General features: G+C 43.6%; 2 protein-coding genes across 4 annotated transcripts in view; one reads left to right on the top strand and one right to left on the bottom strand.

The window, feature by feature from the left end:
- Positions 1-1695: 1695 nt before the first annotated feature.
- PP2D1 (protein phosphatase 2C like domain containing 1) lies at positions 1696-20243 on the top strand. Its single transcript, XM_024997204.2, has 3 exons — positions 1696-1910; positions 4099-5171; positions 18296-20243. The coding sequence occupies exons 1-3, from the start codon at positions 1888-1890 to the stop codon at positions 19096-19098; spliced, it is 1899 nt and encodes a 632-aa protein (XP_024852972.1). The 5' UTR covers positions 1696-1887; the 3' UTR covers positions 19099-20243.
- The window catches only part of RAB5A (RAB5A, member RAS oncogene family), a 33539-nt gene continuing 24841 nt past the window's right edge, over positions 19268-27965 (bottom strand). For all 3 annotated transcript variants that reach the window (XM_024991173.1, XM_024991178.2, NM_001076186.1), the window contains 4 exons: positions 26884-27035; positions 26454-26576; positions 24397-24490; positions 19268-20643 (listed from right to left, as the gene is read on the bottom strand). In XM_024991173.1, coding sequence (XP_024846941.1) covers positions 20528-20643; positions 24397-24490; positions 26454-26576; positions 26884-27035 — 485 coding nt within the window. In that variant the 3' untranslated portion in view covers positions 19268-20527. The remainder of the gene's footprint in view (positions 20644-24396; positions 24491-26453; positions 26577-26883; positions 27036-27965) is intronic.

Below are 27965 nucleotides of genomic sequence, written 5' to 3'. Positions count from 1 at the left end.
CAATGGACATGGGTTTGGGTGAACTCCATGAGTTGGTGATGGACAGGGAGGCCTGGCGTGCTGTGGTTCATGGGGTCCCAAAGAGTCGGACACGACTGAATGACTGAACTGAACTGAACTTGAAAGAGGTGGAGCTTGAAGGATTTTATCCCAAGAAGAAGGGCAAATCGGTCACAAGGCTCAGGGAGCAGGGTCAGCTCTGCGTGCTCCGAGGGGTTGCACTGAGGAGCAGCCAGACTGGAGGGGGAAAGGGCGGTCCCCGCCCAGGGGGGGTCCTGCAGGTTGGGTGTTTTGTTGCCGAGAGGGGTGATCGCGGCGTGGAGGGGCCACGTGGGGAGTCGGGAGTGTGATCGCGGTCCTGAAGGGGAGGACAGGTGAGATGGTGGTGCCCGTGTCAGCTCGGGTCCAGTCAGTAACGCTGAAGCCCACGAGTGACGGAGTGAAGATTTTACTGTTGAAATCTGACCTTACACAGTTTGTGGAAGGAGCTGGGCACGCGGACCTCTGGGACAGGGAAGGGACAGAGGAGTCCCCGACAAGCCTGAGAAGCCGAGAAGGCCCAGCCGTGGAACAGGGATGCTGGCGGATGAGTCTGCGGGGAGCGTTCGCCTTCGGGGCTCCAGAGGTAGGAGCTGCTGCGGATTCATCAGTGCTGAGAGAACCGGACAAACGGGATGCTGCCAGGCGCCTCTGCAACTGCGGTCGCCTCGCTGAGCCATGATGGTGCTCAGGGGCGGTGCCCCCAGGCTCCCTTCTCGCCAACCCTAATCTAGAACCACAGGGAAAGGGACCCAGGCCAACGTTGTCTCCAGCCTCAGCAAGTTAACGGTGGAAGGCGATTCTGGAGGAAATGTCAGTGTGTGCATGCTCAGTGGTGGCTGACTCTTTGTGACCCCATGGCCTGCAGCCCGCCAGGCTCCTCCATCCATGGGCTTCTCCAGGCAAGGATTCTCCTCCTCCAGGGGATATTCCCGACCCAGGGATCAAACCCGAGTCTCCTGCATCTCCTGCATTGGCAGGTGGATTCTTTACCACCACGCCACCTGGGAAGCCCAGAGGAAAGGTAGTGAGTTCCATTTTGGACGCGTAACTTTGGGTTGACTGGGATATGTGCCTGTAGTGATGTCAAGTGGGTAGCCAGGCTTGTCCAACCTTCAATATGCAAACAAGCTCCTCTTGGACTCCAGTTCCAATCCAGCTCAGGGTGAAAAAGTGGAATACACCTAGGGATTAACAGCCTAGGAAACAGGACTTTCCTGGTGACCCAGAGGTTACAACTCCGTGCTTCCATTGCAGGGAGGGCAGCTTCAAAGAGCCTAAGAGCTACAGGTATCGGCCAGGAAGAAGGCAGCCTCAGGAAACAAGCCCAGAAAAAGAGGGGTAGGGTATAACTTTCAAGCAAAGATTTGCAGCAGCAGGATGGAGCAGACAGGCCCTCCAGGACAGGGAGGAAGGCATGTCCTGGAGAGATGGCCCAAGATACCTTTTCCCTGAGTGGGAACACAACTTAATTGGCAGTCAATTAACTGACATGAATTGATAGGCACTCCTTTCATTTTTTGGATCTGATCATGCAGGCATAAGGCAGTATATTCAGTGAATGATCCTTCTTTCAGAAATTTCAAAGACAAGTTTGTTAGCACAATTTGTGCCCTTATTGCTTCATAGTCCTTCAGAATCAGAGTCAGTTCTGACTGAGGTTCCAGATGATGCAGCAAACATTCCACACGAGGAGGTCCGTGACCAAGTCAGGGGACCGTCCCCCTGCCGTCAACAGCATCCCCATCACTCCACTCCTACGGTCACCATTGCCAGGCAGTTGGAGGGACAGGGGCCGCGGAACACTGGCGAAGAGAGGGCGAAGGAAGGTGACAATCCCAGAGGAGCATGGAGGCGAACAGTGCTTTCAGGTAACTTTTTTTCCATTTGTATCGGATAACAAATGTAGTTAGTGAACAGTTATATCTGCAGTTTTCTTTTTCCTCCACTTTCTCAGTCATCAAACGAAACCGCGACTTCCTGGTAGACTATGTTCATGGAAGAGTGCTATATTCGTCTGACTGCCTTATGCCAAGCGCTTCTGCTTCTCTGCCTTTCCTTTCTTGGCCATGCCACACAGCACGGGGGATCTTCTCTCACCAGTGACTGAACTGGTGCCCCTGCATCGGAAGCTCAGAGTCTGAACCACTGCACCGCCCGGAAGCGCCTCTTTGTCTACCCTTATTCTTTTCCTTAACAGTGTTTTTATCTATTTTTAATTTATTTTTGGCTGCACTGGGTCTCACTTCTGCCTGTGGGCCTTTCCCTGCTGCAGTGAGTGGGAGCTGCTCTCTAGCCCGAGCAAAGGCTTCTCCCTGAGGCGGCTTCAGTCACCGCAAAGCGCGGGCTCCAGGCGCTCCTAGCTGTGGCCCACGGGCTCAGCTGCCCAGCGGCAGGGGGTCTTCCCCGGCCGGGGATCAAACCCGTGTCCACTGGCTTAGCAGGCAGATTCTTAGGCACTGGGCCTCTGGGGACGTCCTCTCCACCCTTATTCTACTCTTTCATGCTAGTAGTTCTCTCTGTCTGATGGTACCAGTTTCCATGATCCTTCAGTCATTGCCTGTTTCCATATGAGGCTATAAGCTGCATCGCAGACAGTGCCTTTGTTCACCACTCTGTCCCGAGCAAATAAAACAGTCCCTGGCAAATGGCAGGCCCCTACTGCATGAACGAATGGGCATGTTGCTTTCCCAGAACGGCTCCGTGTGAGAGAGTTGTATCATGGCTATCCTCTGTAGATGGTCCAAACAGTTCAACGAGCCTCAGAAAAACTGTATTCTTTACATGAACATTATGCAATAATAGCAGTTAAAAGATACTTGGTATACACTTTGGTCAGAAGAGCTGAAAAGCTTTGCCGTTTTCCCGTACGTCTCTGCTTGCCTGTCCAGCTCCTTGGCTGGGCCCTCCTCCCGCTCCTGCCTGCTAACTGGTCGCCCGTGGGTTTGCCTCGGAGCCCTTGCTGCTTTTCCTCAACTGAGTGTTTCTCGAGTCAGCTCAGCTGTCACGGGCCCCTTTCCCGCGCAGACGAAGGGCTGGGCCCTCGGTCGGGCCTCGTCACGGGGCTCTGCTCCGGCTCCAGCGGGCTGTCTGGTTCTCCGTATGAGCATGTGGATGAGGCCACAGACTCCTCCCGTCGTCGCTGCAGGCCAGGACACCAGCTTGATTCTGCAGCCGGCCTGTGGTAGACACTGAAGAAGTGGATGTGAGCCGACTAAGTACTGAAGTGATGGGTGAGATTGATAGAACTGGAGGATGTGCTTTAAAATATTCCGGTAAAGAGATGAGTAAAATGAAATAATGTGTGGCTGAGGACACAGAAACGAGAGTGAAAAAATGTTAATAATGGTTGAAGTTGGCGACGGGGGCTCATTACATATTTCCATTCCTGTGTGTTGTTTAAATTTTCCATTAAAAAAGAAAAACAAAAATTGGTTGGTGAGGCAAAGCCAGGAGAGTTTGCTAATAGGCTAACAGATCAACGAGCATTTATGAGGTGAAAACTGGTGATTGAAGTGTTACCGTAGGGATGAGTGGCTACATCCAGCAGAGCTGTGCACGGCAGGGATTTAAGTACACATAGGAAGAGCAGCACATTAAATGCGCCTGCATGAGGTACATCTCCCACCCATTTTCCTGAGAATGCTTTAGTTAGGACAAAAGTATTTAAAAAAATTATTATATCTCTTTACATTATATATATTATATAATATAATTATTTTATTATTAGGAAAAATTTAAGTACAAAAGTAATTATGCTCATACTTGAAATCACATTGCTAAGGCTCAAGCGTATACCTTCCCCTGCCCGGATAAAGTATTATGCTGATTTCTCTATTTGTTCTTAGAGGTCTATCTGGCTTCCTAGAGATTTTGCCTAATTTCGCTCGGGCCTGCACAGGCCAGTCACCAGTTCCCTGGGTTGGTACTCTGTTTTGGAGGAGGAATCACAGAAAGAGCAATCAGAATATGTTAGATCAATATTAAATCTTGAGGAGTCAAAGCAAACTGCAAATTGCCTCATTTCAGGCCTGTAAATATCTTTCATCCTGTTCACAGAGTGTTTTGGAAAGCAAGGCAGTTGTACACGAGAAAACCAACAGCTGATTCAGAGTATGAAGTCCCACTGACATGGAAAAGAAAGCATTTTAAAAGGAAGAAGAAGAGACCATCAAAAGAAGTCTCTGAGAAACACTCTCTAGTGCAGGACTACAATGCGATGCTCACATTCCCCTGCTCCATTTGCAAGCGTGAGGTTGGCCTGCCTGGAGTTTTCTCCCACAAGAAGCAGCACATGGCTCTGAGCACGCTGGGCTTGCAGTGGACGGGAGGGAAGAAACCAGGGCTCTCAGCGATCATAGGCCAGAGACAGTCTGTCATTACTAAGCTGCTGTCATCTTTTGCGTTCAACGAGAAAACCTTGCAGAGCATTAATAATGCTTTTGAGCTACTGTGGAAGAGACAGATACCAGCATACTATAAGATTATGCAGAACATTTGCGAGAGCTCCATACATCCTCAAAAAATCGGTCACCTGTTAATTAAAGGAGCAGCTGTTTGCAAAGACAGGAATTCTACATGGAGAGTTGACATGAATAATAAATTCATTGTCGTGAATAATTTTGGCAGTAAACCCAACGTGTGTTTTTTTGGTTTGTTTGATGGACATCACGGAGACTCAGCAGCCGACTTGACCTCAATGGAACTCCCAGTTTTACTACTCCATCAACTTTCCAGACTTGATCCTTCCTACCAGATGACTTCAGAAGAGCAAAAAGTAATCAATTCTTTCAACACAGTGTTTAGTGAAGACTACAGAGCTATAGAAGAGTCTTTCTCCTCCAAAAAGAAAAGGACAAAAGGAATGAAAAGCGTGTATGAGAACATACACAAAGCCTTTGCCAAAGCGTTCTGGAGAATGGACAGGCTTTTACGTCTTGGAAGGAGGGAAGCGTCCAGGGTCCGATGGAGTGGCTGTTCCGCAGTCACTTGCATACTGGAAAGCAGTGTTGAGAGTCCCGAAGCCAGGAGGTCTTGGGGAAGAATCAGTGACCTTGCTGCTTTGGCAGATAGGCACCTTTTCCCGGGGATGCCCCAAATCACCACTGGGGTGCTACACATCGCAAATGCTGGTATGTATATTGAATGTGGCAAGACTACATCTTAATATGTTTTATTCCTGGCAGCAAAACCTCTCATGCTTCCAGAATTATCTGCTGATCTATTATTTAATGACTTTTTCATGCCTAGATATTTCATTGACCAGTTTAAGAAATGATCAACAACCGCAGTTTAGATTCAGATTGCAGGCACAACATGAATTGTAATTATTTCTCAAAGAGGCGCATATGTGAAACAATGTGATCCAAATATGAAGTTTTCTAAATGGGGCAGTCACACAGCAGCTGATAAAGGCAAAGCGAATCTATTACACTTGCTTAATCTGAATGGAGCCAAAACATTTCCCACACTCCCCTCTTTGGGAGAGAGGACAGTTCTCTGAGTGGTGTTAATATAGCTGCTCAAAGTGGTCAGTTACTCCGCTAACTAACACATTTGCAAAGGTCATTCTTGTGCTTACTGGCCAGCCACATCAGCTTCATCTTAGAGGAAACAGTCGTTCACGACTGTGTTATAGCTGTGGGTTTTTTCTTTTTTCATCTTTTTTTGCTGCACCACTTGGCATATGGGGATCTCAGTTGCCCAACCAGGGATCGAACCTGCGTCTCCTGCATTGGCAGGGGGAGTCCTAACCACTGGAACACCAGGCCAGCCCCTAGGCATATATATGCTTCTCCAAAAAATGTGGCTGGAGTCTTTTATTTCAAGAAGCAATTCTTTTAAACTTTTATTTTAATTTGTATTTATTCATGCGTTTATTTGTGGTTGTGCTGGGTCCTCTCTAGGTGCAGAGAGCAGGGCTGCCCTTCACTGGGCTGCCAGGCCGTCTCACGGCGTCGGTTTCTCTCGTTGCTGAGCTCATGCTCAGCAGTTGTGGCGATCGGGCCTACTTGCCTCACAGCATGTGGAATCCTCCCAGACCAGGGATCGAACCCGTGTCCCCTGCATTGGCAGGCAGATTCCCAACCGTGAGGGACGTCCAAGAAGCAACTCTTTTGACCTGCAGTCTAAAGTTCTAGCTAAGGAGCTTGCCAAAATGGAAAGCCTGGAGGTCAAAAAGTTTCAGCCAAGTTAACCTGAGTTCCATGAGATGCTTAACCAGGGTTCCGCCACCCTTTCCTGGGTAGAATTATTACTAATGACAATGTCCACTTATTTAATATTGAATATAGAGTGATTTCTCACATGGTCTTCCAAGAATTCTCATGTCTAAGGATATCTAAGTACCGCTTTTAAAAAATACATATTTGACATGTAACATTCTGTCAGTTTAAGAGGTACGTGTTAATTTGATATTTTTATATTGTAACATGACTGCCATAGTAGCAATAATTACCACGTCTATCACATTACATAATTATCATTTCTTTTCAGTGGCTGGAAGTTCTAGTCTCTTCGCAAGTTTGACAATTAAAATATATATGTTCTCTCTCTTCCCAATACTGTGCATTCCATCTCTAGGACTGATTGACTGATAATTGTAAGTCTGGATCCTTAAACAACATTGGTTCTCTCTCTTTCTCAACCCCTGCCACCATTTCTAAGTGGTGTTGACTCGATTTTCCAGATGAGAGAATGGAAACTCGAGAGGTGAAATTATCTGTTTAAGGTGTCAGAGGTAATAGGAACTGGAGATGGAAATCAAGCTGCCTCTGAGGGGATTGTTCTAGAGCCTGAAGAGTCTAGGCCTCAGGGAGGAAGACTTTGACTCCAAAGCAGGGCTAGATAGACCCACCGAGACCACTACATGCCAAGGCCCCTGGAAGCTGGCCTGTTTCTGGCCTGGCTCTGGCTGTGTGCCCAAAATGAAGACTCCAAATTAAGCAAAACCAAGGAGGCAAGTGCGATGGCCAGTTTCCTTAGGGTCTTTGCCATTTCCCAGGTTCTACCCTGAGGTTCCAAAGTGCTTGAGAGCAGGTTTCCTTCAGGGGTGGAGGATTCTCAGGTTTCAGACTTACCTGGGAACTGACCCACATCCTTGGACTTGGGACCTCTGTTAGAATGTATCGTTTGATATCAGGGTTCTTGGAAAATGAAAGGAAAATTTATGAGATATTCAGTAAGGAGATGCCATCGTCAAATGTTGAGTTTACTCTGATTCATTATTTCCAAGCTCACTCACTGCTGTTTGGCAGGTTCTAGTCTTCAGGTCAAACATTTGTTGGCTCTAACTTACAGGAATTGTGTTGAATAACTGTGTTAAAATGTGTTAATTGTGCTAAAATGGTTTCATTTGAGCATCTTTCATTTTAATAGAAACAAGTAGAGGAAAAAAATTCAACGAGTGAAAGGGAGGTCATGATTTATAATATAAAAGTGCTCCTAAAAGAAAGCAATTTAAGTGAGTTACAAAAACATAAATTTGGACACAAATTTATTAGGAGCATATTTTGTATTTTATAAAATACGACCTATAAAGCTAGCAAGGAAATTCATTTTTCTTTCTTTGAAATTTATCAAATACCAGTATCACCATTAACTCTGAAATTAAAACAAAAAACAAACAGAAAAACAAACCCACTTCACTTTATAGTGAAATGCAAATGTGGTGATAAAGCCATTGAATAAATGTTGAATTTGTGCATGTGGGAAGAGTCTTCAAAAGACACTCTTGGTTTTTTGTTCTTAGCACTTCTCATTTGCGTTGCATTTTATAATTTCCTTTGGTACTCTTTTACTTCAATTAATCCCCATAGGATTAGAATACTAACAAACATATTGATATGGAAACATACACTTTTTTCATAATGTCAAATAAACCACAAACTTTATGTTTTTAATTAACCACACTAGTCCTTATAAACATAAGGGATTTTCATTTGATCTCTTAGATCCTTTTCCCCAATACTTTCATTTTTAATAGCTCTGCTGACATATAATTCACAAAGCACAGAAGTCATCCAGGTAAAGTGCACGTCTCCGTGGTCTTTAGTACATTCGCTGGTAGAGTCCTTTCTCCCCAGCCTGTACTTTGAGTTTATTTGTCTTTGAATCAAGTGTCTTCTTAGACAGCTATAGTTGGATACTGCTTCTCTTCGTTCCCTGTGGCTGCTATTACAAATTTATCATAAACTTGGTGGCTTAAACTACAGAAATTTATTCTCTCAGGGTTCAAAACCTTCTGCCTCAGCATGACTGGCCCAATACCTTCACGGCAGCGCCCCTCCCGAGGGGGTGGGAAGGATCTGTTTCCCGTTTCCAGCTTCGGTCTGGCTGCCAGCATTCCCTAGATTTTGGTGTGCCTCCACATTTCCCTCTTCTGTGTCTACAGCCGAACCTCCCGCCTGGGATGGCATTTAGAGCCCACCCAGACAACCCCGTGTAAGCATCTCAGGGTCAGAGTCACATCCTCAGAGTCTTTGCCCTTTAGGTAACACTTGCAGGCTCCAGAAGTTAGGTTCTGATACCTCTGGGGACTTTATTCAGCCTGCTACTGGGCGTGTTCGTTTGTCGTTCCATTTTGCTAATCTTTCCCTTTTGATTCAAGTTAGTAATTCATTTAGATTTAATGTAATTAGTTACAGGGTAGGATATATGTCAGATATTTTGCTGTTAGCTTTCTATCTCTTTTTTCTATCGTTATTGCTTTCTTTTGTATTAGATATTGTCTAGTTTTCTATTTTGATTCCTGTGTTTCTCTTCCTGTATATTAAACAAATTTAGTGGCTATCCTGACGATTATAATAAAATCTTAAAAACAATTTGGCTTGGATTCATGCCAATTTAATTTCAAAAAGACGTATACAACGTCTTTGCTCCAGGATAGCTCTGTTTCCTCCACCCTTCTTTGTACTTTATAGAATTACATCTTTACACACTACAAGCCTAAAAACGTTTTATAATTTTTGTCTCATGCAGGACAGGAGAAGAAGAGTGTTAAAAAGTAGTTTTTACTGTTTTATATTTAGCTATATACAGCTGTGCCTTGACAACATTATTTGAACGGTGTGGGTTTACTTCTATGCAAAACTTTTTCAATAGTAAATACCTATTACACAATCCACGGTTGGCTGAATCTGTGAATGTGCAGATATGGGGGCGGGGCTGGCTGTTGGACTTGAATATCCACAGATTTTGGTGGATCTTGAATACCCACAGATACATCTTCAGGGAGTCCCAGAACCAGTGCTCCCTGATCCTGAGAGACAACAGTAGTAACCTTTTTTTCGGCGGGTGGGTTCAACGTACAGTCCTGCGCTTTCATTTTAATCTGAAAGACTCCCGTTTTATTTCTCGTTCGGCAGATCTGCCGGTGGTGAATTCTCCTAGTCTTTGTTTACTTGGGAACATGTTACTTTCTTCACTGTTGAAAGGATAGTTTGCCTGTTGACTATGTCATGCCATTGCCATCTGGCATCCGTGGTTTCTGATAAGACTGATTGTCGATCTTACTGAATTCCTTTGGCTGTAGGTAACGAGTCACTTTTCTCATGCTCTTTTCAATATTCTTTTTTCCTTTGTTTTTTGACAGTTTGATTATGACATGTTTCAGTACTGACCTCTAATTTATACTATTTTGAGTTTTTTGAGCTTCTTGGATCTTTTTATTCAAATTTGGGACATTTCTGGCCATTATGTCTTCAAACCTTCTTTCCCCACTCTCTCTTCCTTCAATTATGTGTATGTGGATGTACCTGGTGGTAACTCACAAGTCTCTGAGACTGTTCACGTTACTTCGTTCTTTCTTCCTTCTCTTCTTCAGACTGGATAACCTCAATTTATCAGTCAAATTTGCTGATTCTTCTGCCAGTTCAAATCTGATTCTGAGTTCATTTTATTGAATTTTTCATTTAAGAAATTGTACTTTTCAACTCCAGAATTTTGATTTGCTTGTTATAATTGCCATCTCTTTATTGATAGTTTCTAAGTTGGGGGAATCAGTGTTCTCATGCTTTCACTTTTAGCCATATTTTCCTTTAAACATATTTATAACTTCTAAAACATTTGTTTTTTGAGGGAACTGTAATTCTAGTGCCTAGAATTCCTCAGGGACAGTTTCTGCTGATTTATTTCTCTTCTGTGCATGGCCTGTGCTTTGACGTTCGTTGACTGTCTCCCTGTTCTGTTTTGTTGTTGTTGAAACGTGGATGTTCACATTCACACAGACGCCCTTCCTCACCAGGCCACTGGTGCTACTGGTTTGTGACTTTTAAGAACTAATTTTCTCATGTTGATGTATGGAAAAACAATACAATATTGTAAAGTAATTAACCTCCAATTAAAATAAGTAAATTTATATTAAAAAAAAAAGAAACACAAGAATAGTTACAGAAATGCAAAAAAAAAAAAGAAGGCACAGAAGTCGTGTAATGGTAATGCATGCTTTGTAAAGATCATAAAAAAAAAAAGAACTAATTTTCTAGAGTCTATATGCTGTGTCATGTGTAGACACAAAGTCTCTGCTTGGTTGGTTATGTTGCTACTGCTGCTAAGTCACTTCAGTCGTGTCTGACTCTGTGCGACCCCATAGACGGCAGCCCACCAGGCTCCCCCGTCCCTGGGATTCTCCAGGCAAGAACACTGGAGTGGGGTGCCATTTCCTTCTCCAATGCACGAAAGTGAAAAGTGAAAATGAAGTTGCTCAGTCGTGGCCAGCTCTTAGCGACCCCATGGACCCTCCCTGGGAGTCTCCAGGCAGGAGTACTGGAGTGGGTGCCACTGTTAGTGTTCAGGCAATGGCACCCACTCCAGCACTCTTGCCTGGAAAATCCCATGGACAGAGGAGCCTGGTGGGCTGCAGTCCATGAAGTCGCTAAGAGTCGGACACGACTGAGAGACTTCACTTTCACTTTTCACTTTCATGCATTGGAGAAGGCAATGGCACCCCACTCCAGTGTTCTTGCCTGGAGAATCCCAGGGACGGGGAAGTCTGGTGGGCTGCCGCCTATGGGGTCGCACAGAGTCGGACGCGACTGAAGCGACTTAGCAGCAGCAAGAACTAGATGATGGTTTCCTTAAACACCTAGTACTAATACATATGGCTTCCAGTCTTTCTGAGGGGGTATCTTTGTCTTGTAAACAATAGCAGGGGGTTTAAAACGCTGCCTAAGCTTTTACTTCCTATTGAGGTCTGTCCTGAAGACCATCCACAGGTGAGTCGTCAGGGGCCGCTCGAGTCCCGGGCCGGCCCACAGCCTGCTGCGTGTGCACCCTTTTCTATTTTCCCGGGAATATATTTGAGCTTTTCAAAACCCTCTACAGAGTCTCATCATTCAGCTGTTTCTTACGAAGTTTACTGGGTGCTGGGATCAGTGCTTCAGGCAGCTGTGCTCTGAAACCGTTGCTGCTGATTCTTCTCAGCAAACACACTGCTAAGTTGCTCAGTTATGTCCAACTCTTTGACTGTAGCCCACCAGCCTCCTCTGTCCACGGGATTCTCCAGGCAAGAATACTGGAGTAGGTTGCTATGCCTTCCTCCAGGGGATCTTCCCAACCCGGGGATCGAACTTGCATATCTTTTATCTTCTGCATTGGCAGACAGATTTTTTTACCACTAACATCATTTGGGAAGCCTGGCAAACACACTGAGGGTCAGTTATTTGCACAGAGTAAGCTCTGAGTCAGATCAAATGATGACAAGATTTGAGAATGGAGCTTTCTTCAGGTAACTGCAAAAAGTCCAAATAGTGAGGTTTCTCTGAGGGTAGATTTTTAGGGAGGTCCAAAGCCATTCTTTCCCCTGTAGAGGCTTCTAGACTGGACTGTTGATTTTCATTATAAAACTTTTGGTTTTCAAGGCTACTGCAGAGCTGAAGAGAAAAGGTTTGGAGTAGGTCAAGTTACAAGGCCATGAACACTTCTATTTTTATTAATGCCTACTTTAAGCTGTCTCTCTTCAATAATGCTCAGCTTTTTGCAAGCCTTTGGTCAACTTCCGGCATTCTAGAAAAGTTGACTTTAACAGCTTTTCACAGTGCTCTCCGTCCTTTTACTGAGGAGCAGATTTTCAGAGATCCTTACTCTGCAATGGGCTTTCCTGGTGGCAGAGTGGTAAAGAGTCCACCTGCCATTGCAGGAGATGCAGGAGACTCAGGTTTGATCCCTGGGAAAGATCCCCTGGACTAGGAAATGACAACCTACTCCAGTACTCTTGCCTGGAAAACCTCATGCACAGAGGGTCCTGGTGGGTTATCGTCCTCGGGTTTGCAAAGAGTTGGACGTGACTGCGCACACATTCACTCGCGTTACTCTGCAATAATCTAACGTTTTCTTCTGGGATAGTGAATCTGCTGTTAATCATATCCAGTGCCTCTTTCGTGTTATTTATTTCTGGCCGTGCTGGGTCTTCGTTGCCGCACAGGCTTTTCTCAGCGGTGGTGCCTGGCTTCTCAGGCGGTGGCGTCTCTGGCGGAGCCTGGGCTCAGGCACGCAGGTGCTTGCAGGCTCCAGAGCACAAGCTTGGATGTTCCGGCGCGCAGGCTTGTTGCTCCACGGCCTGTGGGATCTTCTGGGACCAGGGATTAAATTCATGTCTCCTGCCTTGGCAGGCAGATTCTTTACCACTGAGCCACCAGGGAAACCCACATTTCATTTCATATTTTGTATTTTTTATCTTCAGAAGTTTGACTTTTGACATTATCTTCCAGGCCTATGGGATTCCCTGGTGGCTCAGACAGTAGAGTTTGCCTCCGATGCTGGAGGCCTGAGTTCGAGCCCTGCGTCAGGAAGATCCCCTGGAGAAGGGAATGGCAATCTACTCCGGTATTCTTGCCTGGAAAGTCCCATGGACAGAGGAGCCTGGCGAAGTACAGTTCATAGGGTCACAGAGAGTCGGACATGACTGAGCAACTTCACTTTGACTTTCTTTCACTTTCCATGCCTATACGTAACTTCCTGAACAAATGCACTCCACTTACAACTTGGAGAGTTCTTCCTACTGATTCCAATATCTCTGTCAGTTCTGCATTGGTTTCAATGGATTTTTTGCTTTATTATGGGCAGTTATTTCCCAACTTATTTGCACGCTTTGTGTTCTAGTTTTTCAGGGCTGCCGTAACAAATTATTTTGAACTTGGCAGCTTAACACAACAAAACTCCCTTCTCTTACAGTTCTGGAGACTAGATGCTCCCAATCAAAGTGTTTCCAAGGCCGTGCTCCCCTGAATTCTCCAGGAAAGAGTTCTTCCTTGCCTCTTTCAGCTTCCACTGGGTCCAGGTACTTCTTGGCCTGTAGCTGCAAAAGTGAAAGTTAGTCGCACAGTCGTGTCCTACTCTGCAACCCCATGGACTGTATGTAGCCTGTCCGGCTCCTCTGTCCATGGGATTCTCCAGGCAAGAATACTGGAGTGGGTTGCCATTCCCTTCTCCAGGATCTTCCTGACCCAGGGATCGAACCTGGGTGTCCTGCATTGTAGGCAGATTCCTTACCAACTGAGCCGGTAGGGAAGTCCCATACTCCCAGTATCTGGGCCAAAAACCGGTATCCCAGCCAAAAACTCTCCCGATATCTTCCTGTTTTCTGGGGGGAAGGGGCAGGCACTTGGCATGTGGGATGGGATCTTGGTTCCGCCACCAGGGAATGAGCCTGCACCCCCGCATCTGGAAGCAGTCTTAACCACTAGACTCCCGGGGAGATCCCTCTGTCTTCGCTGACTTTCTGCTCTTCTCCCTCTGTGTCTCTTCTATGACGATACTTTTTGGGTTTAGAATCAACTTGGATAATCCATCTCAAAACCCTAACTTAATTTCACTTGTAAAGATTTGTTTCCAAATAAAATCATATTCACAGGTCTTATAATGGGGGTAGTATATGGGTTTTTTTTTTTTAACTTCCCTAGCTTTGTTCTAGGGTGGAGTTACTAGAAACATTTGATTGTTTCAGATTCTACTTTTACAATTTGTCAGATAAATTCAGAGCAATGTCTAATTCAGGTTGAGGCAAGCCCTTCCTCAGTACACTACTCAGTGACCCACAGGTGTTTTTCTAGTCTGACTGCTGTGTCCTCAGCCACGTTTTGCTGATGGGTCTGATAGCTCTTTGCCAGTGCTAGGCCCGGGGCTTCCTCACACGCATGGATCAGGGCCTTGCTGACACCCGGGGACGCGTCTCTGCAGGCCCCTGGCCGTCTCTGAGCACCCTTCCCTCTGGTTCTTTCCCTGGTGAAGTCTGGCTGCCTTGGTCTCCCTGGACTCTCAGTTCTGTCTCCTCAACACAGATCAGAGGCTAAGTCCAGTTACTGTTACTGTATCTTGGCCGGAAGCAGAGAAATTCCCTATATTAATACTTGGGAGGATTTAACTGAGGCCTCTGTCATCTCAACTACACACTGACCATCGCCTGATCCCTGCCTGTTAACACTGTCAATCTGACTTAAAACGATCAATTTGAGCATTTCCAGACTACAAATACACAAAGGTTGTGCTTCCAAATGCTTTGTGGTTCCCTTTCTTTCCTCCACCGTTCAGCATCGATTTTGAAATAGTTCATTTTTGTGGTAGTCTGGGAGGGTGGACGAGGGGCATATATTTTTGTTCGGTGTTTCAGTGAGGGCACTGTCGTCTGTGGCCCTAGCTTTGCTGGGAACCACTAGTCTCCCCAAGCTAAACAAGTCCTAGGCTTCGTTTCCTGTTCCGTAATCCTGTGGCAAGTCCAAGGCCACTCATTTAGCTCAGCAAGCACTCTCAGCTAAGGGCTGGCTTGTGCTCTTGGAACACTCTGGGGTTCAGGCGCTACAGCTTCTGTTCCTTCCTGATACTGAAGTGTTTTATGTATCTGCTATCCCAGTATCTTTGTCTGGATGATACATTCTTGCTCATCGTTCCTTTTAACGACTTGTTTCCTAGTGTCCTGGTGTGTCCTCCCGTGAGCTCACTCCAGGTGCAGAGACCAAGCGTGCCCTTGCCCACTACTGCCCCTCTGCTCAGCTCCTTTGCCTGCAGCGTCCTGCGTCTGGGGTGTCCCTTCACTCCCAGGTCCTCTCCTTTCTCATTTCATGACTGACACTGTGTTTGCAGATATTTTCATGTGTTGTGATTCTATCTAGAAATGATTGTTCTTAAAGATGGTTTAGTAAGTTTCTTTTAAAATTATTTCCAGCCCCATCTTTTCCCCTAAAACATAATTCAACTCCAGTCATCTTAAGCAGAAAAAAAACCAAAAAACAAAAAAAGCACTGCATTCTTAAAAAACATTCACCTTTTGTAGACATTCCCTTCCCCACCTTCCTTTTTAAGGGGTGGGTTGGTGGTGGACTCATATATACACAACAAATATTTGACAGATGGTTGAGGATGAAGTGTTAAGTACTCTTTAGACTCCAGACGGAAAATGCTGAAGGTGAGTTTCGTGCTTACACATCTTACAAAAACAAAGGAATCTTTTTGGATGTACATTCAAAACTGTCTACTTAATAATTAAATGTCACTCAGAGAAATAAAGTACCTTAATGAAAGACACACGGACAAAATTGGGACTGATGTCCCATATGTCAGGTTCTGGTCCCCAGTCCTGCTTCTGAACCAAGCCGTCTTTTTATCCCGGGGCCCTCAGGCATGCTAGGGGCGCTTCCTTTTCATAAACTGGAGACACCCTGGTAGCTGCAGGGACAGCTACCTCCCTGCCTTTTGCATAACGAATACGCACACGGTCTTAAAAAGGCTCCCGTGTCCTCTCAAAGCAGTTAATTCCCATTTGACTAATGTCCCTGCACACGTGGCCTTCTAGTCCCCCTGCTCTATTTTGCTCTGAAGAGCACTGTCTCTCCAGCTATTGAAAGCTAGTAGGTTCCTGTCTAGGGATTTGAACTCTCCGTGTTGCTGGTTCACCGCACGTTGGGTGAGGGTCATCACAGTTCACCGCGTTCCTCATTTCCTCCAGGCTTCACAGGGGCCCTTCCTGAAAGGCAATCGTGCTCTCAAACTGCCAAACCTCGCTCTTCTCTTTTGCCTCAATTCTCCAAGACACGTGGACATTGAGGGTTATTTTTAAATCTCCCTCCAATTTCCTATTTTCCTTGAAGCTTTTTGCTCATTATTTCACTCTAGCTCTCAACAATGTAGTCAATGGCTTTCAGCAACTCCGTTTGCAGCCGACAGCTTAGCAGCCCAAGGTTCAGGAGATCCAAGTACCAGCTGCCCATCCACTTTCCATCCTGCGTGCCAGGAATACTCTTCCAGGGCCTGAGTAATCTTCCTTATCATCCCATATTTCCTGAGTTATACATAACAGTTGAGAAACAGCGGGTACCCCTCCTTCCTTCATGCAAAGTCACACAGGTAAGGCTGTGAGGTATTCAGAAGGCAGCGCTGAATAAAGGAATTAAATAATTGTCAAAGGAATTAAACAACTCACTCATGCAAGTCAATGGCAGGACAAAACCTGAAGCCATTACTTGTGTCCTCAATTTCTGAAAATTTATTTGTGCTGAGCTCAGGGATGTTCACAATAATAAAATCAACCAAAACGGCATTTCCTACTCTGTAGCACAACAATCAAAAAAAAAAAAAAAAAGGCAAACGGCAGTACGTATCTTTACCAAGCTCTCTGCACAGGCCACGAAAATCAAAACACCAATGATCCCCTTCCGCTGTAACGAGATAATCGTATTAAGTTCTTTTCAAACCACACAGAGACGACAGTGCTTTTTGCTGAGTGAGCTCTGGCGAGCCACATGCAGATAACACATCCAGGAAGCCGGTGGATTCACTGTTGTGAGCCCCGTTTCAGAGCTCCGGTAGCACCGTTTCCATGTGCAGGCACACAAAGAAACTTCCTAATGTAGAAGAGGGACTGAGCCGTGTGTCCTGCTAACACAACGGTTCATTTACTCTGTCGGCACAATCATAATTTGCAACTAGCAAAAGCCAAGAATTATTTTACTGATTTATCTTCTGCAGGGTGTAAACAGAATGACCAGCAGAAAAGTTAACAGAAATCATTAATAACCAAACCACAAATAAATAGAAGAGGTCATGCAGTTTTGAAGACTATCGTTTACAGTTATCAAGTTTCCAAAATTGTCCACGTAATCATCTTTTGGTCCCATTCAGTAGCTATTATTATTATTAGGTACTATTATCTAATGCTTAGTAGATATTAGCAGTTTCCATTATGTAAATAAGCCAACAGGCTCCCTCTATGCCCGAGCTAATGCTTTACCAACTCAGGCTCTGTCCAGATTAGGGGTATGAAACTTACCCTCTGACACCTAAGACCCTTTACCTGAAGTATGAGGGGATTCGAAACTAGGGGCTGCAACAACAAAATTCTGACTCCAGGTACAGTACCATGCTTGAAATCAGAATATTTTAATGTAAGTTTTGCCTGTGATTCCAGGAATATTAATTCTCATAGGTATTATAAACATACAATTATGTTCCTAAAAACTTTGGGAAGATCAGTTTTTCCTAACAAATGAAAAACAAAAATTTCTTTTTTTGTATACCAAAGAAAAGTTTGGTAATACAACCATCCTTCAAACTGTCTCAAAGGATGACATTTAAATTTTCTTAGGATTTCAATAAAACACACATGACAGGTTTGTCTGAACCATGAACAAACTGTAAGACCTCAGTTTTCAATCAAAGGGTTTAATGTTGGCTAAATGTTATCCACTTCACACACTAACGCCACATTATTTTCTCTTCCCAGGCCTGGCTGACTGAATTGTAACACACATAACAAACCCAGTAAGATGGATACTAACAGTGGCATTATAATTTTTTAATCATCCATACCTATAATATATTCAGGTTTTAAGTTTAACCAGTTAAAAAATTATCAAACTCCACTCCTAGAAAAAAAATCAGCTTGTGTTTTTAATTGAAAAGGCATTTATCAAAATATTAACAAAATGTCTGCTCTATGGAATATATATAGATTAGAAAAAAGTTTAATTCTTGATTCTATATATAATACTCAGAAACTGCTTCATAAAAAGATTTGCATTATCTGTAGTTTGTTGTTTCAATACTAAATATATTTTAAACACTAAGTTTGCTAAGAGGAATAAATGAGCCTTCCAGTTTGAAATCTGAATTACTATAAATCTAATAATGATGTGAATATTACATATATTTAAAAAAATTTTTTTAATGGCCTGCTTTCTGTCTATACTCTGAAACAAATTAATGACGTTAACAGTGTTTGATACAACGGGTTATAAATCTCTAGGACCAATTTTTAAACATCTTTTAGGTAATGTGCAAGCAGTCTTATGCAGAAATGGGAAAGGCTTCTGCTTAACCAAAGAGCACAGCACGCGGAACCTGGACGAGAGGAGGCGGGTGCTCCGGCAGGGTGCGGTCATCAGCGCCAACGCACCGCACGGCCTCCTCCAGGGGCAGACGACCACCACACGAGGGCTTGGCTTCCACGGGAATCTCAAGCTGAAAAGATTCATCATCCCAGCGCCTCAGACGGTTTCTGTGCCCATAGATGACTTGTGTCAGTTCCTTATCCTGGGCACCGACGGGCTCTGGGGAGTCCTGGACACAAAGGAGGTCACTGCGCTCGCCATGTCGGCTTTCCAAGCACACAGAGAAACACGGGGTCCTGCCACGGGGAACCAACCGTCACCACCCAGAGGGTCTCTGCTTTGCCCCATCAGTGAACAAACCACATCCAAATCAGAGACTAACATCCACATAGTGTTCCAGCGCAAATCTGGAGAACGGGCGTCAACTGGAAGTTCAGAAGAAAACCTGTCAGTTTCAAAACATTCTATTTGTGACCCTGAAAGTTCAGGACTGTCTCCACCAAAAAAGACTACTCGTGATCCCTGCAGTGAGGAAGGAACCGGCGGACTGACCAGTGTGGACAGAGAGCCGAAAGACTCAAGAGAAAGACAGGGAGGACCAGGCAGTCAGAGTTTCTACGAGGGCGCTGCCGCGTACGTCAGCCATGAGCTCGTCAACGCTGCTCTAGTGGCTGGCTCCAGAGACAGCATCACAGTCATGGTGATACTGCTCAGCGGAGCCGAGCATCAGCTGCTGCCATGAGAGCGCTGGCTATCCAGAGAAGCGAAGCATGGAGACAGTTCTTCAGGGAACCAGGTACCAGAACAATGCATCCATTTTTAAGAATGCAGTAAAGAAAATATAAAAGCAGATTTCAGGTAACACAATGCCATTTGTATATGTTCATGTGAAAAAAGAGAAGAACCAGTACTTGCTTTTTAATACCACTTTATTCCAACCTGAGCACCTCAATATAAAACTAAACACTGGTGAACTGTTCTCCTTACTAATTCTGAATTACTGTAAGTGTACAAGTTCCGCTAGCAGTTCAACACTTAAATAGATTAAATCATCTCTGACACAGGGTAGATTTCATATAATGAAAATGCCTAAAACAGTTAGTGCAATATACTGATCAAAATAAAATGAACTTTGGAAAACAAGGCTGCAAGATTGCTACTAACATATCCAATACTTATGTTACAAATTACTGGTACATTTTTTATAATGGTTCTAGCCAGGTAGGAACAATTGAAGCCCCTTCCTTTCAAAGGGGGAGAAAAGGAAAAAATTAGCTGTTTTAGTAACTGTACATTTTGTATACTTTTAAGCAACTCTTAAATATTACCGAAAAGTAATAAACATACATGGAGACTACAATGCAGAACCCTATTTACAGCGCAGCTGAAGAGCGGATTTAAAATAATCAAGCTTGAATGTACATAATTGTTAGTGCACTGACTATACTTATGTCCAAAGGGCACAAAGGCCCCTCCCTACACCCAAACAAGACCTATGTGATGGCCAGCAGTGATTACACAGAAATCACAGACACCTGGTTTGTTTCCTTTTTGCTGAAGAACTCACATATTTGAAGGGAACACTATCCTTTAAGATGCACTTTATTCCATTTTAAAAACAACAGGATCAGCTGTAATTTAGATGCCACTAACGTTCATCTTTTCCCACTGAAGTCGTGGGACTGTTTCCTTGTGGCGAATTTGTTAAAATGTGGAATGTATACTTTAAATAAGGACACTAAGAGGAATTACAGGTTGCCTGGGTATGGCAGCTAAGCATAAATATCTTTAGAACCTCCTTCCAGAGCAGAAGTTTTTTCTGAAAAGCCCAAATGAGTAAGTTCCAAATTTTTTTCACAGAACTGGCTGGTTCACTGTGGGTTCAGAGTCATTTGTCTACATCCCTGGAGAAGAGCAGTGAGCCCCGCTAACTTCCCAAGGAGACAGCCGTGCACACGGCTCCCCGCCACCACTGCCGAGACACGTTCAGAGGGCCGCACGCATGCCACTAAAGATTAGGGTCAAAACACTGAAAATAATTCTGTATTAGAAACTTGACTATTGTTAAGTCTCTTCTTTTTGGAAGTCATACTGGGCTGGTTAAATGCTCCAATTCCACTCTTATTAACAATTAGGAAGCAGAAGAACATTCGGGAGTTTACGCTGGAGGGTTAGTTACTACAGCACTGACTCCTGGTGGGCTGTGTGGGCTCGGTGAGGTCTACTCCTCTTCCTCTGGTAGAATTTGCTCCTGGATTCTGTGGTTCATTCTTTGGCAACTTTTTAGCTGAGGGATAAATTATCAAACACAATCAGAATAGCTGTATTTAACTGTTTATATAGATTCATTTCACAATACTAGAAAAGGTTATACTGTATTTCATAATTGCTGCTGCTGCTAAGTCGCTTCAGTTGTGTCCGACTCTGTGCGACCCCATGGACGGCAGCCCACCAGGCTCCCCCGTCCCTGGGATTCTCCAGGCAAGAACTCTGGAGTGGGTTGCCATTTCCTTCTCCTCGTAATCACTAGTACTCCTGTTATTTAAAGGAAATCTGAAGTTATAAAGATAACAGCAGCCACCATGTTCATAACCAAGAAGCTCAGCTCCAGGACTTCCTTGGGGGTCCAGTGGTTAAGATTCCGAGCTCCCAATGCAGGGGCACGGATTTGATTCCTGGCTGCAGAACTAAGATCCCACAAGCCGCATAAGGCAGCCAAAACCCAAAACAGACAAGCTCAGCTCCGCCCGTCGGCACTCTCTGGACAGCCACACACTTTCCAGAACAAGTCACGACAGAAAACACTGTCCGCTCAGTAGAATGTGTCCGCTACTGAGCAAATTATTACCCTAAATCATAAGAGACTGAGTCTCCTATTTTCTTCCTCGCTTATATACCTTCTACCTTCCAACGGTTATCCTCTGGCTTATTTTATCTTGTGGCTGATAAAGAATCCTAATCTGATTCATCAATAGCTCTGCCTGATATAAATGGACTTGATTCTGAAGGTACTATCTCAAAAAACCATTTTCCAATGTTGAGCCAGAAAAGCATGGCTGGCCACATTTGGACAAACCCCACAACTGCAGTTACATGTAGCGTCAGCTTTGCTAATTCTCCGCAGTGTGGGTCCCACTGAGGAGAAAACTACCTGCCAGAAGCAGTCGGCTTGGGTCTCAAGGATCCTCGCATGCTGGGATTTATGAAGCACCTCTAAGAGCACTGACCGTTCCTGTCGCCTCAGGGATGGCCCACCTTGGCAAGAATCCAGCTCAGCCTGAGCCATGGCTTGGGTCACACAAAAGCCAAACAGGCTCTACTTGGAAATGTAAATGCCTAGGTGTGTCCTGGGCCTTTCACCCTTTGTTGTAACATTTCACAACAGCACTAACCATCTTTAGAATCCCGTGGGCCACTTCTCTAGCAATGGCTCCAGGAGTGGCAGGGTGGATGGTTAGCAAAAGGTTGCATTTCCAGTCAATGTATTTACAAACAAAGCCCCGCGAGGACAAAGGGGAGGCTGATGTTACAAACTTCATCATAATTAGCAACAAGTTGTTTTAGACTGAATGATCATTTCTCCCTTCAGCATACTTCTGCAAGGGCTTTTCAGAGAAGGCAATGGCACCCTACTCCAGTACTTGGCCTGGAAAATCCCATGGATGGAGGAGCCTGGAAGGCTGCAGTCCATGGGGTCACGAAGAGTCGGACATGACTGAGACTTCACTTTCACGCATTGGAGAAGGAAATGGCAACCCACTCCAGTGTTCTTGCCTGGAGAATCCCAGGGACGGGGGAGCCTGGTGGGCTGCCGTCTATGGGGTCACATGGAGTCGACACGACTGAAGCGACTTAGCAGCCGCAGCAAGGGCTTTTTGTAATTAGATCTAAGTGAATAAGGGGCTGAAAGACATAAGCTGGAATGAGGAAACTTTAACTTATACTGGTTAATTTTTATTGTGTTAAGATAATCTAAAACATATCTTTGGGGAGTCTCAAAAGAAGTAGTCTCCTATCTTATTGAGTGCTGCAGCTCACCAATATGACCCTGAATCGATTAGGATTGTAAGAAGGTAAAAATCCTGAATCAAGTTAAGAAAGATGTATAATGAAAAAAGCCACTGAAGACCTTATCACATTAAAAGCAGATGATAAATTTATTGTAGACTCTCCCACTAAACAAGTGTACTCTACTTGGTAAGTCAGATCAGTCACTCAGTCGTGTCCGACTCTTTGCGACCCCATGAATCCCAGCACGCCAGGCCTCAAGTCATCAAAAGCGCAAATATGAGTTCATTGTGTGATTTATTTAAGGGACAAATGGAGAGATCACAATTCAATTTACACTTGGGAGTTTCTTTCAAGGGAAAAAAATTATAATTTCAGAAATGTAAACAAAAGCTCTAATACACAGACTACTTTCTGACTGAAAAAAAAAATAACCTTATTAGCAAGCCTGAATAAAAGGTACAAATTAAATAAAGCCCATCTGGTGGAGTTTTAATAGCATCAGAAAGAAAGGTTTAAAGTTCAGCCTGATTGGAGGGGCACATCATCTCTTAATTTCCTGTTATTAACTTTTCAGATGTGGTTTTGGGTGTGATTTGTTCCATTTATTAAAAAAGAAAAAAGGATATACTGTCACATAATCCCTCTTAACTATGCTAGTATTTCCCTAACAACCTGCAACCCTGAGTTTCTCAGGAAAATATTTTACATAGCAAATAGGCAAGGTTTTACTAAATGAAGCCACCATTAAACTCCCTCATCTAGGAAGAGAGTGTGACAGCACAGTGGCTCTCACTGGGTTTTCTTTAGCCTCTCAATCAGCTGTTAACTGGTTAATTTATGACTTCAATACCAGAGAAAATTAGGGATCCAGGATGTAGACACCCCAGGCGATAATCACTGCTGTGTACAGAGCTGCCGTAGGATGGCATGCGTGCTCAGCAGCAGACTGTGGGCGCCCCTCCCAGAGAGCTTGTGCCTTCAAACCACCAGCAGGCGGGGTGGTGTCGGTTACCCAGTTGTATGCGACTCTCTGTGACCCCACGACTGCAGCCCTCCAGGCTCCTCTGTCCATGGGATTCTCTCCAGGCAAGAAGGCTGGAGTGGGTTGTCATTCCCTTCTCCAGAGGATCTTCCTGACCCAGGGATCGAGCCTGGGTCTCCTGCACAGCAGGCAGATTCTTTACCAGCTGAGCTACCAGGGAAGCCCCACACCAGAAGGCAAGGGTCAATAAAAATATTTTAATTGTTGTTACAAATAAGGGAAGCTTCCTTATTCCCACTAAACTTCATCACCTATAGTCAACAACTGCACAAGAGCGCATATCATTACTGACAGCTCTCAGAGGAAAGCCAAGGGCGCACTGCGGGGCCAGACGCCACGGAAGTGACGCCACGGAGGCGACAGAGACCGTGGGCGCTGTTCTGCTCTCCTTCCTGGCCTCTGTGCCTCAAAGCTTTGAAATGTTCTCTGTTAAAGAATTTGCATTAAAACAATTTGTCAATCTGTATGTACAATGTACTTATCAGTGTTATACCTGTCAGTAATCAATGATTTAAAAAGAACTTGAAAAATAAAAACAATGCTCTGTTTAGGGCAAAGGAGAGAGGAGTTAATGATCAGTGAGAAAAAGCTCATTAAGACTGTATGTTGCACTGAAAACACTACTGAGCTTATCCCTCTTTTATATAAAAGTTATAATATAACCTAATACAAAAATGTATTTGTCCAAAATTTTCAGTGAAATCTTCAGAAAATCTACCTGCTCAAAGTTCAGGCTTTCAACTTACCTAGAAGAACCTTAACTAAACTGAAAGCACTGTAACCTAATGGTAATAAGTTTTCAAATTTAACAATATGCCTAACAAAGTAATGCTTCATGGAATAAATCTAGCATAGTAGTATAATCATAAAAAAAAAAAAAAAGAATTTTTTTTTTTTTTTTTTTACAAAAAGACTGTCAAACCAAATATGCCCCCAGTATAACTTGTTTTAACTATATTTACTGTGTGCAAAAAAAGCTAATCTTACCTATTGCCATGAATATTTCATTTACATTCATTGATGTTTTAGCTGATGTCTCCATAAATAATAAACTGTTATCATCCGCATAGGACTGTGCCTCCTGTTTGCGTAACAAAAAATGAGATAAATGAGATACTTTTACACATACTATTGCTATACCTCCCTTATTTTTGTTATTTAAAAAAACAGAAAAAAAATAAAAATAAAAAAATAAAACAACAGGCTTCCTTAGTACAACTGTATAATAAGCAATTACTTATAGCTGAAACAAAGGTGAGGGTACTGCAGTTATAATTTCCTTTTCCTGCCTTAACTTCTCCCACCATCCCAGCCTGCTTCATCTGGTCTCCCATGAAACCTGCTCTCAGATGACGAGTCTGAGGGAGGTGGTAGTGTCGTCACTGAGCGGCGTTTGACTCTTTGCCACCCCCTGGACTGTAGCCCGCCAGGCTCCTCCGTCCATGGGACTTTGCAAGCAAGAACACTGGAGCGGGTTGCCATTTCCTTCTCTGGGAGAAAGGGGAGGCCATTCTGTTCTAAATACCGTAAAACTCTCTTTGATCTCTATGGCAATTTCATTTTACTTATGCTCATTATATGCAATGAAGACAAAGGGAAACCCAATATTGAACACTGACTTCCACCGCTAAATGGTACCCTGTATTTCTTTAATCCTGGATGACTTCCACAAGCACTATTTTGAGTGTGTCATGAGTCATCTTTGAAAATCTTGTTACTACTTCACAGTGCCATGCTTTACCGTTTACTTGTGTTACTGTTTTTGAGCCTCATAGCTGTTGTGAAGAACCATCAGTCATCTTTCCAATTTGATAAAAAAAATACAATGAAGCTCCTTTGAAATGCTATGTGACAGGGCCACTTCTGACTCTAATGTGACTGCTCTGCCTGCACCTCTGTGCTGAGGAGGTGACGATCTCAGAAAGAGCAGCAGATGACACCATACCTCACAGGGTTGTTACAGAATTAAGGGAAGCCACACGTGCGCACGCTCAGTCACTACCTAACGGAGCAAGAACCAGTGCTCTTTCTCCCATGTGAATCACTCCAACACCAAATAAGAAAATTATCCCATCACTGATCATATATGCACTTAGTGACCACACTTCTCTGGTAGAGAAGCTAAAGAGCGAGAGGATGGGAGATTCTAAAAACGTCTAACTAGAGACAGCTGCTTTATTTTAAATGACTTTTGCAGCAAGGAACATTCTTAATTAGATATATTAGAAAACATGCAAACTGGATTTTTAAAAAACTTTTATTTTTGAAGACCCTCTTAAGAACAACTACACCGGTGCATGTGACTATGTGGGCATGCATTATGTGTGCTGATATATATATAGGTAAGTTTTTTAAAAGTTAGGAAGGATACTGAAGTGTATATGAGGGTTGGAGGGATTAGGGTAGGAGGCAATCATTTTTTCCTTTATATACTTCCATACTGTTTGTGAACAAATTACTTCTTTTGTAACTGTTTAGGTCAACAAAAATCTTTGAATCAGCTTATATATTACAATTAAATAAAGATATTTTAAAATTCTTTATTATGAGTTTCTTTACACATATGTGTGAAGATTCTTGGATATATGTGAATTTTCTTTTTAAAAAAATTTTATACTGGAATATAGTTGATTAAAAATGCTGTGTTAGTTTCAGGTAGACAGCAAAGTGATTCAGCTACATGGATATACATGTATCCGTTCTTTTTCAGATTCTTTTCCCATTTAAGTTGTTACATCGAGCAGTGTATGCCACACAGTACGTCCTTGTTGGTTATCCATTTTTAGACACAGCAGTGTGTACCTGTCCATCCCCAACTCACTATTCCTCCCCTACTGCCCCGTAACCATTAAGTTCATTCTTTAGGTCAGTCTGTGAGTCTGAGATCTTATTACCATGAGATTTAATTACATACTATACCACATGTCTAATTACAAAGCATACCACATACCATTTGTCTAAAATTTTCTATCATTTGTATAGTTTTAAAATTCAAGTGTGGACACAGAAGAAAAATATGCACCCACAAGTTAAATTCAGCATACCTGAAAGTCGACAGCTCTTTTATTTGCCAGATCGGCCTTGTTTCCTGATAAAGCTATTACAATGTTAGGACTGGCTTGCCTCTGAAGCTCTTTAACCCAGTTTTTGGCTCTGGCAAAGGACTCCTGGGAACAAAGAAACAGCTATTTGGCACAGGCTCAAAGAATAAGGAGCGTCTTTGTGAGATGAGGCTTTAAAGACTGTCCAATGTGACTCTTGGAAAGATTCTTAGGACTATTGTATTACTGAGACACTTTCATGTTTTTTAAAATCAGCTTTTCTATTTCATAAAAGCTATTTCTATTTCTGCTTTGGCAGAAATGTCATACTTGGCTAACAAAGCTTTAAAAAAATCTCTTCTGTAACTGAAATTCTGAATACTAGAAAACGGAGATTCAAACAAGTTTCAGTGCAGAATGCACCTCTACTCACCTCGTTCGTGATGTCGTACACGACTATGGCGGCCTGGGCGCCTCTGTAGTACATGGGCGCCAGGCTGTGGTACCGCTCTTGGCCAGCCGTATCCCATATTTCAAATTTTACTGTCGTGTCATCAAGACATACCGTTTGAGTTAGAAAAGCAGCTGAAAGAAGAAAATGTCTGCAGTAAGTTTATCATTGTTCTCCTAATATTTTCATTTTATAGAAAACACCGGCAAGATCCATGCTTCAAAGCTAGATTCATAAATGCTTGCATATAAAACCTTTGTAATAAAATCACAGATTGAAAGTGCCTCTTACATTCTTAAAAAGTATAATATTAAATAACTTTAATACAGCTCTTAAGCTGTTTTTACAAACTGTGAATTTAAAACCTTTAAACTGTAAAATGATTTAAGAAATACACTGTTGATATTGCTGAAACAATGGGGGGTGGTGGATGAGCAGGCCCGTAACTGCATCTGCGCTGACAGCAGCCCCCAACCTCCTCCGCTCCCTCGGGGCTCCTGGCACGCCCTGGGAGTTCAGTGTCAGCTCATCATCACTAAATCAGTGTATTTCTTGTATTATCCCATCAAAGCATTATGAGACTTTAATTTCTGTAATTACCTCAACCTAGACTTAAGTTATTAACAGACATTCAGCACCAACTCCTAGCTTTCATCCTTCACTTTATGGAGTTTTGGATTTGTACTTTTTCATCTGTTCTTTTCTCAGATTTTAATAAGAAAGTAACATTTTACAATGATATTTTTGCTCTTAAAAAGATGGCTGATATATCTCACAAATAATTACTGTATCACTTATTTTCTGAGAATAATATGAAGTAAAATGTCTTTTATAAACAAGATTCTCCCAGCTCTAGAAATAAGCATCAGGAAAGACCACATGTATATTTATGAAAAACAAGAAACTGATTTGTAAGAGGTAAGTTGTGAACAACTGAACTGTACCTCAAGGTACGGCTAACCCTAACCCTCGCCTTTCAGGAGTAGTCAGCGGCACGAGAGGCCAACAAGACGACACCCAGCCGCTCCCCAGCGTGGGGGCCACAGGAGCACCCACAGTCCCCT

This window comes from Bos taurus, chromosome 1 (assembly GCF_002263795.3).
Source record: "Bos taurus isolate L1 Dominette 01449 registration number 42190680 breed Hereford chromosome 1, ARS-UCD2.0, whole genome shotgun sequence".
NCBI lineage: Eukaryota > Metazoa > Chordata > Mammalia > Artiodactyla > Bovidae > Bos > Bos taurus.
The sequence above is the reverse complement of the archived record's forward strand: the minus strand, read 5'-3'. Positions and strand labels throughout refer to the sequence as shown.